Raw genomic sequence first — 12424 nt, 5'->3', positions numbered from 1 at the left:
ACCTTGGATGGTTGTCAGTGTTATCTGAAGCTTTTATTTTGTTTCCCCCACCTCTAAGGCTGAGAATTCTCATATGTTCCAAGTGTTCTTACTACTCATATCCCGTTGCTTAGTGTAATTTGGAAGAGTGAAGCTTTCCAGCTGACTGGGAGCCTCTGGGAAGGCTAAGCCCTTTCCTGCATGCTCACACCTAAATTTTTGTTGATGGGCCTTGAATTTCTCCAAGCAGGTGCCCCAGGACTGACAGCTGGTGTGACATGCCACAATGTCACAACAGTGGCTGGGGAAAATGTGCTGCAGATAGTAGGAACAGATTTCCCTTGGAGCGTGCAAGGCACTGAGAGAGCAAGAAGAAGCTGTCAAAGTGGTACTAATGGCTCTTTCCCCAGAAGAAATTTCATACTGCTTGTGTATGCTGGTTGTCCTTCAGTAAAACCCAAGTGTTCTTTCTTGTTTTGAAAAGAGTGCTTGCTTTAAAGCTGGACAGGATCCATCTCATCAGAATATCTCTAGAAGTGGAATTTGGCAATAGTCCTGCTACTATTCTCTAGGTGATGGGTGGCTGTCAGGCTGCATGAATAAATTTGGTGTCTGGAGGAAGTAATGCTGTATATAATCCCACTGCTTTAGGAGCAGCACTTGACACTTTCTCATTTCTTTGTAGAGCTTGATCTGCATACAAAATGTGTGGTTGATATGGATGCAAACAAGGTTATTCTTCATCCTGTAAACACCAACGCTTCAAAAGGAGATGCCAGGTAAGATTTTTTTAAATTAGGAAGAGCAGGCTTCATAAATTGAGGATAACAACTAGGAAAGAGTATCATAGTATCATAGTATCATTCAGGGTTGGAAGGGACCACAAGGATCATCTAGTTCCAACCCTCCTGCCATGGGCAGGGACACCCCACACTAGATCAGGCTGGACAGAGTCTCATCCAGCCTGGTTTTAAACACCCCCAGGGACGGGGCCTCGACTACCTCCCTGGACAACCCATTCCAGGGTCTCACCACTCTCATGGTGAAGAACCTCCTCCTCACATCCAGCCTGAATCTCCCCACCTCCAGCTTCATTCCATTCCCCCTAGTCCTATCACTACCTGGGATACTGAGAAGTCCTTCCCCAGCCTTCCTGTAGGCCCCCTTCAGATACTGGAAGGCCACAATTAGGTCACCTCGGAGCCTTCTCTTCTGCAGACTGAACAGCCCCAACTCCTTCAGTCTGTCCTCATAGGAGAGGTGCTGCAGCCCTCTGGTCATCCTCGTGGCCCTTCTCTGGACACATTCCAGCACCTCCATATCCCTCTTGTAATAGGGGCTCCAGAACTGGACGCAGTACTCCAGGTGGGGTCTCACCAGAGCTGAGTAGAGGGGGAGGATCACCTCCCTTGACCTGCTGGCCACACTTCTCCTGATGCAGCCCAGGATCTGATTGGCTTTGTGGGCTGCAAGTGCACACTGAGAGCTCATGTTGAGCTTCTTGTCCACCAGCACCCCCAAGTCTCTCTCCTCAGGGCTGCTTTCCAGCCAGTTACTGCCCAGCCTGTATTTGTGCCTGGGATTACCTCGACCCAGATGCAGGACCCTGCACTTGCTCTTATTGAACTTCATGAGGTTGACTTGTGCCCACCTCTCCAGCCTGTCAAGATCCCTCTGGATGGCCTCCCTTCCCTCCAGCGTGTCTGCTGCACCACACAGCTTGGTGTCATCAGCAAACTTGCTGAGGGTGCACTCAATGCCACTGTCCATGTCACCCACAAAGATGTTGAACAAGACAGGTCCCAGGACTGATCCCTGAGGGACTCCGCTTGTCACTGGCCTCCACTGGGACATGGAGCCATTGACAGCCACTCTTTGGGTGCGGCCATCAAGCCAGTTCCTTATCCATCTAGTGGTCCACCCATCAAACCCATGTGTCACCAGTTTGGAGACCAGGATGTGGTGCGGGACAGTGTCGAAGGCTTTGCTCAGGTCCAGGTAAACGACATCAGTTGCTCACCCCTGTAATGGGTTGGGGCAGACCCCCTCCCCACCACGCGCAGAAATAACGACTCAGACAAACAGATTGCAAAAGTGATGGAAAGTTTAAATAGAACCGTGAGTGCGTGCAGAGAATTAGAAACATAGTGACAAGAGAGACCCCAAAACAGACCCAGAGAGATCCCATCCCCACCTGAGGGTGCACCCAAAACCCCCAGGACTCCTCCTTCCCCCCCCCACTGCTAGGCTAGTCTCAGCTGGCCAGATCTGAGACTGCCCATCCCCCTGTGGCCTTGGGCCTAGGCAAGCCCATGGCCGGGAGATCTCTCCCCCAGTTACCAGGTGGCGAGGAGGAAGGAAAGAGGAAGTGCCAGACCCCGCCGTAAAACTTATAGTGGTGCAAGGGATCATGGTAGGAAATAACCTAATTTCCTGTGTCCACCCACTGGGCTGGACTTCTGGACACAGGAAACACCCCTGTAGCAGAGGACACCCAGCCAAACTATGACAGGAGCCACCCCTTATTTCATACCATAATCCCTGCACCCCAACACATCATCAAATCAGAAAAGTGATGACATGTTCGGCGAAGTCTGTGTCTTCATCTGGGCATCCACTCAAACAGTCTCTCAGTCAGGATCTAGTGTCTGTCCATTCCAGTTCTTCCTCCTTCATCCAGTGGAACCTCCCGGCGATGCAGAGCTCATTCTCCTGCGGTGCAAGTCCTCCATGGATTCGTTGGACATCCTGGTCACCTGGAAAAGCCTCACGACTTCTCAGCCAAGCCTTTATTTTCACCTATATTCACTCGGCGGCATATTCTCCACCCCTGGGGCAGGCCAGTCGAAACAATCCAACCCACGACTGCCTTTTTCAATCCATCCAGGGTGCCGCAACCAACCGCTTCCAGCTGCGGTCCAAAACTACACGGATGCATGTCCGAGGTACTCTGCCCCCCCACTAGGCATACCCGTACCAAGGCAAGACAGCATCCGGCTGCACACCCCCCCTGGAAAGGGAGGGGCTGCACCACAGCTCACTGAGAAGAAGGGAGGTGGAGCCAGGTGCTCGGCGCCATTTTTGGAACTCGTCCGAAAAAGTCAGGGAAGAGACTAGGGCCGGCCCCACCTCAGCCCGAGCGCACGGCCGGGTCCGCCGCTGCCGCTCGGCACACAGCAGGGCTCCGCCCACCTCTGCCGCCGCGGCACAGAATCAAAATCACCTCCACCCCTCGGACACTCAAACGGCTTCTCCAGTGAAAGCCATACACGCGTTCTCAGAGCCCTTGAAAACGGCTTTCCAGCTGGAGTCCCCATCGGCCCCCCAGGGTTTCGGGAGCTGGCTCGCCCGCTCGCAGCAGCTGGCTCTACCCCTGCGGCGAGAACGGACCTGACTCTGATCTGCTCGCCGCTGCCCCTCCCCCACTTCGCTTCCCGCCGCAGAGGAAGGGCAGGTTCCGTGTTCTCAAGCGGTACCCCCGATGCCGATGGTCGAGAACCACCCCTGCTTGAAATAGCAGGAGAAGGTCCGTGCCACCGGCAGCGCACCAGTTATCCCCCCACAATCCACAAGAACTTACACGGTCGCCCTGGCAACATCACTTGAGCCCCCAACTGCCAAACCCAAACCGACGCCCAGAACTAAATTTAAACTCTCCATATTTTGCAATCAATCTGCAGAGTGGGCACAACAGCCAGCCCCACGTTGGTGCGCCAAAATGTAATGGGTTGGGGCAGACCCCCTCCCCACCACGCGCAGAAATAACGACTCAGACAAACAGATTGCAAAAGTGATGGAAAGTTTAAATAGAACAGTGAGTGCGTGCAGAGAATTAGAAACATAGTGACAAGAGAGACCCCAAAACAGACCCAGAGAGATCCCATCCCCACCTGAGGGTGCACCCAAAACCCCCAGGGCTCCTCCTTCCCCCCCCCACTGCTAGGCTAGTCTCAGCTGGCCAGATCTGAGACTGCCCATCCCCCTGTGGCCTTGGGCCTAGGCAAGCCCATGGCCGGGAGATCTCTCCCCCAGTTACCAGGTGGCGAGGAGGAAGGAAAGAGGAAGTGCCAGACCCCGCCGTAAAACTTATAGTGGTGCAAGGGATCATGGTAGGAAATAACCTAATTTCCTGTGTCCACCCACTGGGCTGGACTTCTGGACACAGGAAACACCCCTGTAGCAGAGGACACCCAGTCCAAACTACGACAGCCCCTCATCTATTAATTTTGTCACCTGCTCATAGAAGGCCACCAGGTTGGTCAGGCAGGATTTGCCCTTGGCAAAGCCATGCTGACTGTTCCCAATCACTTCTTCACTATTCTTCTGAGCGAGTAGTGCCTCCAGGAGGATCTGCTCCATGATCTTTCCAGGCACAGAGGTGAGACTGACTGGCCTGTAGTTCCCTGGTTCCTCCTTCTTACCCTTTTTGAAGATGGGGGCAATGTTTCCCCTTTTCTAGTCTGTGGGGACTTCACCAGATTGCCATGACTTTTGAAATATAATAGAGAGGGGTTTAGCAACCTCATCTGCCAGTTCTCTCAGTACCCGTGGGTGTATCCCGTCGGGTCCCATGGACTTGAACGCTTTCAGGTTCTTCAGGTGATCACGAACCTGATCTTCACTTACAATGGGCAGTTCTTCCTCCCCGTCCCTGGCTTTGTCTTCCATAACATCAGGAGTGTGGCTAGAGGCCCTTGCAGTGAAGACTGAGGTAAAGAAGTTATTAAGTACCTCAGCCTTTTCCTCATCACTTGTGACCATGTCACCATTTTCCTTTCTGAGGGGGCCCACACCTTCCCTAGTCTTCTTCTTCCCATTAATATACCTGTAGAAGTTCTTAGTGTTCCCTTTAATCTCCCTGGCTAGATTCAATTCGAACCCTGCTTTGGCTTTCCTAGCCAAAAGGTAGGTCCTCATAGAGGGCTTTCAGTTGCAAAAATAATGTATATTTTTCCTGCAAAGTAATTTCCATCATCCATAAACTGGGAAGATGTTTGGAAACCTAGTGCTTACTGCATTGCTTCCTGCTCTGAACAATGTGTTGGCAATTAATGGGTCTGTGAACTGTTTCAGTTCTTCTCAAGTGCTGTTACAGAACAGGAGAAATTGAAATCTGCAGAATAATATGAGTGGGGACCAGTTTGAAATTAAATTAACAGTTATTCTCTCACAGTGGGCTTGTATTTATTGTGTGAAAAAGGGAATGGGAACATGCTGGTGAAGTGTGGCTCTAGGAGTGCTTTGACACTGGGGCACTACATGCATCAAAAATACTTGGAAAGGTAGCTAAGGATAGGGTCTAATTTATGTCAGAACTGGAATCAGTTTGTTTATCTATTGTGAAATTGGTAAGTCCTGTAATAATTGATAACGTGTGACCATTTGAGGCTGTGCCTTTAAGAAAGGGTCACTATGGCTGAATGTTTTATAAACAAAAGACAGGTCTAAATGGATTTCATTGGTGGATTGGTAGAGTGCAACTTTAAGTTTTGAGTACGACTGAGACTTTCCTCAGTTCACTTTCCCTCCTCCCTTTTCGCAGCTTATCCACTTCTAGGCTCTCTGCCAGACTGACCTTGGACTGATAAGTGTGAGGCTTACAAACCTACTAACATTTTGTCCTAATTTATAACTGCTTTTAATTAACAACTGCTCCTTTCCTCTCTTTCTAACCTTCTCTTGGGAAAAAGGGAAGAGAAGGGGGTACAGGGGGGGAACCCTCCTCCAGCAGGGGGAGGGGAATTTCATTCCTGTATTACTTTGCTGTATATTTCTGTGTATATATTGTAAATACTGTAAATTGTGTATATATATACCCTGCATTCCTTAAAACTGCTTGTAAATATAGCATTCCCTTTTGCTCATCTGGCTGGCTAGCTGTGGTCAATTTTTTTTTCCTCTCTTTGTGGGGGGGAGAAGGCTGGGCCTTCCTCCCAAACCCACGACATAACGTTAAGGTTGTGACTAATTAATTGCCTGTTTGCAACGAGGGGAAATGAGAAAATATAGAATAGAATAAACCAGGTTGGAAGAGACCTATACATACGAAACAAAACAACAGGGGTGCAGGAAAAGGCAATACCCATTACTGGACATCCACAGTAAGTCATGATCTGTTTTCTGGGTAGAAAAGAAAAGAAGTGGCCTTATGTGTGATAGAAATGAGGAAAAAAAAACCAGTTAAACACATAGGAGACCTTTGTTTGAATGCAACATATCAGAGCTTTTTCATGTAAAGTACTCAGCAGAAGTATTCTTTACCTGATCTCTGATACTTTAAACTTCATCAAGCCAAGTGGTAGTAAATGGAAAAGCAAAAAGATCATCAGGTCCAAAATGTACTTTCTGTTTGTCATCAGTTGAAAGACTTATTATAGACAGTGGGACTGGAGCTTTAATAAGTTACTCAAAATCAAACAAGCTGTGTGTGGTGTTTTCATTTGTATCAATATCCGCCTCCTCCAGAAACACGTGTATTGTTCAGCTGCCAAATACCTATGTTGATTTGAGCTTTTGAAACTGCTAAAAATGGCAGGAAATGGAGATTCTCAGTCAGCCAGAGCTGTATTAAGAATATTATTCATAGTTTCTCTAAAACGTGGCAACTAATCGAATGCTGCATAGTTTGTATTCATAAATATAAGTTTAGAAATTGTTCTTACTGCAGCTGTGAGAGAAAGCATCAATGTAAATCATGCCTCCTGGCAAGGGAGGAATCAAATGGCAGTGATGTTGACATCCCAGACAAGATGGTGAGCCCAGTGTGAGAAACCAGCATGCCAGCCAGAAGAATGCTTCATTTGCATTGAGAGTGTATGGGTCAAAATTAAAGGCAGGACAGGGGAAGAAGATATTACTGTGGGGGTCTCCTACAGGCCACCTGACCAGCAGATCCAAGCAGATGAGGCCCTCCATAGGCAAATAGAAGCAGCTTCCAGGTCACAAGCCCTGGTCCTCATGGGTGATTTCAACCACCCGGATATCTGCTGGAGGGACAACACAGCAAGGCACCAGCAATCCAGGATGTTCCTGGACTGCATAGAAGACAACTTCCTCCTCCAAATGGTGGAGGAACCAACAAGAAATGGTGCTATGCTGGACCTTGTTCTCACCAACAGGGAAGGGCTGGTAAGCAATGTGAGGCTCATAGACGGCCTTGGCTGCAGTGACCATGAAGCAGTTGAATTTAACATCCTCAGGGCAATCAGGAGGAAGTATTCCAAGCTCACGACCCTAGACTTTAGGCATGCAGATTTTGATCGCTTCAGGGATCTGCTAGCCAAACTGTCATGGGACAAAGCCCTGGAGGGAAGAGGGACCCAGGACAGCTGGTCAGTATTCAAGGACCACCTCCTCTGTGTCCAGGAGCTCTGTGTACCAACAAAGAGAAAAGCAGGTAAGAATGCTAGGAGGCCTGCCTGGATGGGCAAGGAGCTACTGGACACACTATTACTTAAAAGGAAACTCTACAGGAAGTGGAGGGAAGGACAGGTAGAACAGGGGGAATACAAGGAAGCTGCCCGAGCAGCAAGAGTCCTGGTTAGGAAAGCCAAAGCAGAGTTTGAGTTGAATCTAGCCAGGGAGATTAAAGGGAATACTAAGAACTTCTACAGGTATATTAATGGGAAGAAGAAGACTAGGGAAGGTGTGGGCCCCCTCAGAAAGGAAAATGGTGACATGGTCACAAGTGATGAGGAAAAGGCTGAGGTACTTAATAACTTCTTTACCTCAGTCTTCACTGCAAGGGCCTCTAGCCACACTCCTGATGTTATGGAAGTCAAAGCCAGGGACGGGGAGGAAGAACTGCCCATTGTAAGTGCAGATCAGGTTCGTGATCATCTGAAGAACCTGAAAGTGTTCAAGTCCATGGGACCCGACGGGTTACACCCACGGGTACTGAGAGAACTGGCAGATGAGGTTGCTAAACCCCTCTCTATTATATTTCAAAAGTCCTGGCAGTCTGGTGAAGTCCCCACAGACTGGAAAAGGGGAAACATTGCCCCCATCTTCAAAAAGGGCAAGAAGGAGGAACCAGGGAACTACAGGCCAGTCAGTCTCACCTCTGTGCCTGGAAAGATCATGGAGCAGATCCTCCTGGAGTCACTACTCGCTCAAAAGAATAGTGAAGAGGTGATTGGGAGCAGTCAGCATGGCTTTGCCAAGGGCAAATCCTGCCTGACCAACCTGGTGGCCTTCTATGAGCAGGTGACAAAATTAATAGATGAGGGGCGAGCAACTGATGTCGTTTACCTGGACCTGAGCAAAGCCTTCGACACTGTCCCACACCACATCCTGGTCTCCAAACTGGTGACACATGGGTTTGATGGGTGGACCACTAGATGGATAAGGAACTGGCTTGATGGCCGCACCCAAAGAGTGGCTGTCAATGGCTCCATGTCCCAGTGGAGGCCAGTGACAAGCGGAGTCCCTCAGGGATCAGTCCTGGGACCTGTCTTATTCAACATCTTTGTGGGGGACATGGACAGTGGCATTGAGTGCACCCTCAGCAAGTTTGCTGATGACACCAAGCTGTGTGGTGCAGCAGACACGCTGGAGGGAAGGGAGGCCATCCAGAGGGACCTTGACAGGCTGGAGAGGTGGGCACAGGCCAACCTCATGAAGTTCAATAAGAGCAAGTGCAGGGTCCTGCATCTGGGTCGAGGCAATCCCAGGCACAAATACAGGCTGGGCAGTGACTGGCTGGAGAGTAGCCCTGAGGAGAGAGACTTGGGGGTGCTGGTGGACAAAAAGCTCAACATGAGCTCTCAGTGTGCACTTGCAGCCCGCAAAGCCAATCAGATCCTGGGCTGCATCAGGAGAAGTGTGGCTAGCAGGTCGAGGGAGGTGATCCTCCCCCTCTACTCAGCCCTGGTGAGACCCCACCTGGAGTACTGTGTCCAGTTCTGGAGCCCCTATTACAAGAGGGATGTGGAGGTGCTGGAACGTGTCCAGAGAAGGGCCACGAGGATGATCAGAGGGCTGGAGCACCTCTCCTATGAGGACAGACTGAGGGAGTTGGGGCTGTTCAGTCTGCAGAAGAGAAGGCTCCGAGGTGACCTAATTGTCGCCTTCCAGTATCTGAAGGGGGCCTACAGGAAGGCTGGGGAAGGACTTCTCAGGATCTCAGGTAGTGATAGGACTAGGGGGAATGGAATGAAGCTGGAGGTGGGGAGATTCAGGCTAGATGTGAGGAGGAGGTTCTTCACCATGAGAGTGGTGAGACCCTGGAATGCGTTGTCCAGGGAGGTGGTCGAGGCCCCGTCCCTGGAGGTGTTTAAGAGCAGGCTGGATGAGGCTCTGGCCAGCCTGATCTAGTGTGGGGTGTCCCTGCCCATGGCAGGGCGGTTGGAACTAGATGATCCTTGTGGTCCCTTCCAACCCTGAATGAAACTATGAAACTATGAAACTATGTTCACAAATACCCACTGCTAATCTAAAGCAGGAAGCAGAGTAAATTTCATAGTTTCATATAATAGAGAGGGGTTTAGCAACCTCATCTGCCAGTTCTCTCAGTACCCGTGGGTGTAACCCGTCGGGTCCCATGGACTTGAACACTTTCAGGTTCTTCAGATGATCACGAACCTGATCTGCACTTACAATGGGCAGTTCTTCCTCCCCGTCCCTGGCTTTGACTTCCATAACATCAGGAGTGTGGCTAGAGGCCCTTGCAGTGCTGTGATTGCAGCCTTGCAATGCTGTGATTTAACAGAGGGGGGGAAAGTGGACACCCATTAACTGCATTAAAGGTTTGCCTGCAAACACTGAGACAACTTAACTCAAAAACACAGTTGGGGTACTGAGGATTTGGAACAGGGTCCCGGCTGAGAGAATTAGGGTTGTTCAGCCTGGCTCAGAGGAGACTTTAATGTGGTCTACTTTAAAGGGGGTCTATAAGACAGGGACAATCTTTTTAGCAGGGCCTGTTGTGACAGGTCAAGGGGTGATGGCCTTGAACCAAAAGGGGGGAGACTTACTCTAGATACAAGGAAGAATATTTTTATGATAAGGGGAAATGAGACAGTGGCATGGGTTGTCCAGAGGTGGGAGAAGCCCCATGCTGGGTCAAGCTGGATGAGGCTCTGAGCAGCCTGATCTAGTTGAAGATAGCCCTGTTGATAGAATGTGGGAATGATGATCATTAAAGGTCCTTTCCAACCTAAACCATACTGTGATTCTATGATTCTGTGTAATACCCATGAGAGAGGCTGCGGCTAAATTGTCTTGGATTCTGCAGCACCATCAGAGGAATCTTCAATATCAGCTCAAGGCAAAGGTTAATTTTATTATAGTTCTTCTAAGTTTGTAGGTTAATTTATTCAAAGGTTCTCCTTCTGTTCCCAAATCCATCATCAACAGCTTTGTGCTGTAAAATAATTCATTATGGTTTCAGCCTTGTCTGCTCTCTAAAGTGAGCTAAAGGAGTTCTGACAAACCTAGAGTGCTTTTAATTAAACAAGTAAGAAAAGTAAATAATACTGTAAATGCACTCTTTAGATCCTTGAAAAGCAGGGTAAGTTTGAAAATCTTTAAGAGCTTTTCTGCCTTTCACATTAAGATGCCAGGGTCAGTTTAGGAATAGGAAAAAGAATTTTGGAAACCAATCTATGCTGTCACATCCCCCACTTGTCATGTTCAGCTATGCTGTGGGTAGGGAGTGACACTGGGAAAAACAACCAATGACCTTTACAAATATGCATATTTTCCCACTTCCATTCACTGTAGAAACCAAATCTGGGAGATGGGGAGGTGTAAATAAATAGTTTCATGGGTGAATTAGCCTGTGTTACAGTTACCCATTCTTATCCTGTTTCCCCAGGGTGATTCTTGCAGGCCAGAGATCAACACAATATGTCAGTTTGTCTGCAAAATCCTCAGTCAGATCAGTTAAAATGGCAAATACCTGGCATAGGGTTTTCACCTATCTCTGAGTGCAAGAGGAGAAGCAGGCTTTGGAGTTTGGAAGTGGTACCCCCACTTACCTTTTTGAGAGGTAGGCCTGTGCAAATTGCATAAGATTCAATAAGGCCAAGTACAAGGTCTTGTATCTGGGTTGGGGCAACCACCAGTATCAGTCCAGATTGGGGGGATGAAAGGATTGAGAGCAGCCATGCAAAGAAGGACTTGGTGGTGCTGGTGGATAAAAAGCTGGCTCACAGCCCAGAGGCCAGTTGCATCCTAGGCTGCATCTGAAGCAGAGTGGCCAGCGGTGCCTCTGCTCTGCTCTGATGAGACCCCAACTGCAATGACATGTCCAGCTCTGGAATCCTCAGCACATGAAGGAAGTGGACCTTCTGGAGCAGGTCTGGAGGAGGCCACAAAAATGGTCAGACAGCTGGAAGCCCTCTCTTCTGTGAGGAACCTCTGAGAGATTTGGGGTGGTTCAGCATGGAGAAGAGAAGGCTCTGGAAGACCAGTTGTGACCTTTCAATACAAAAAGGGGGCCTGTAAGAAAGATGAGGACAATCTATTTAGCCAGGCCTGTTGTGACAGGAAAAGAGCTGATGGCCTTAAAGCAAAAGGGAGAAGACTTAGACCATGAGAGTGGTGAGACCCTGGAATGGGTTGTCCAGGGAGGTGGTCGAGGCCCCGTGTGGCCGGTTGACGTTGCCCCCTTAAGAAAGGGAATATGGTGGACGGAAGTTGGTAAACGGAAGGAATAGTCTAAACAATTTCATTGGTGAAGTGGGAGGAAGCACCTTCGGAACTGGGAGTGAACTGGACATTTCCTGGACTTTTCTATCAGTCTTGCTTCCGCCTCTTCTTCGTGCAGCAGCTTTCTGTGCTGGGCTTTCTGCCAAGGCCTCGGCCTTGAAGACAGATAAAGGCCGGTATATTAACTCCCTTCCAATTAACACAAACTGCTTCTAACATTTTTTTTTTCTCTCTTTTCTCTCTCTTTCTATCCCACTCTGGGGAAAAGGGGGGGAGAGAGGGGAGAGCGGAGGTGGGGAACCCTCTCTGCCGAGGGGGTCACTCTCATTTCTGTGTTACTCTGTTGTATATCTTTGTATATATTGTAAATTTGTAAATATTCCCCTGCAAACCCTACATTGCTTTGTAAATATAGCTCCACTGCTTTGCTAATTCAGCTTGCGAGTTTTTTTTCCTTTCCCTTCAATTTTTTTTTCCCTTTTACTTTACAAGGGGGAAGGGAGGAGGCTTCTTGGCCTTACCCCTTCCAAACCCACCACACCCCGTCCCTGGGGGTGTTTAAGAGCAGGCTGGATGAGGCTCTGGCCAGCCTGATCTAGTGTAGGGTGTCCCTGCCCATGGCAGGGGGGTTGGAACTAGATGATCCTTGTGGTCCCTTCCAACCCTGAATGAAACTATGAAACTATGAAACTAAGATAGTTTTTGCAACGTAAGGAAATGCTGGCCTAGGTTGCCCAAAGAAAGGGGCAGAAGCCCCATCCCTGGAACCACTCTAGATCAGGCTAACTCTGAG

General features: G+C 49.1%; 1 protein-coding gene across 2 annotated transcripts in view; it reads left to right on the top strand.

The window, feature by feature from the left end:
- The window catches only part of KIF13B (kinesin family member 13B), a 230241-nt gene that overhangs the window by 21393 nt on the left and 196424 nt on the right, over window positions 1-12424 (top strand). For both annotated transcript variants that reach the window (XM_068143211.1, XM_068143210.1), the window contains exon 2: window positions 665-758. In XM_068143211.1, the coding sequence (XP_067999312.1) occupies window positions 665-758 (94 nt within the window). The remainder of the gene's footprint in view (window positions 1-664; window positions 759-12424) is intronic.

The sequence above is a fragment of the Melanerpes formicivorus genome, unplaced genomic scaffold, assembly GCF_026170545.1.
Source record: "Melanerpes formicivorus ecotype bairdi unplaced genomic scaffold, bMelFor1.0.p_v2 SCAF_9, whole genome shotgun sequence".
In the NCBI taxonomy this organism is placed as follows: Eukaryota; Metazoa; Chordata; class Aves; order Piciformes; family Picidae; genus Melanerpes; species Melanerpes formicivorus.
Note: the sequence above shows the minus strand (reverse complement) of the source record. Positions and strands in the feature narration are given on the sequence as shown.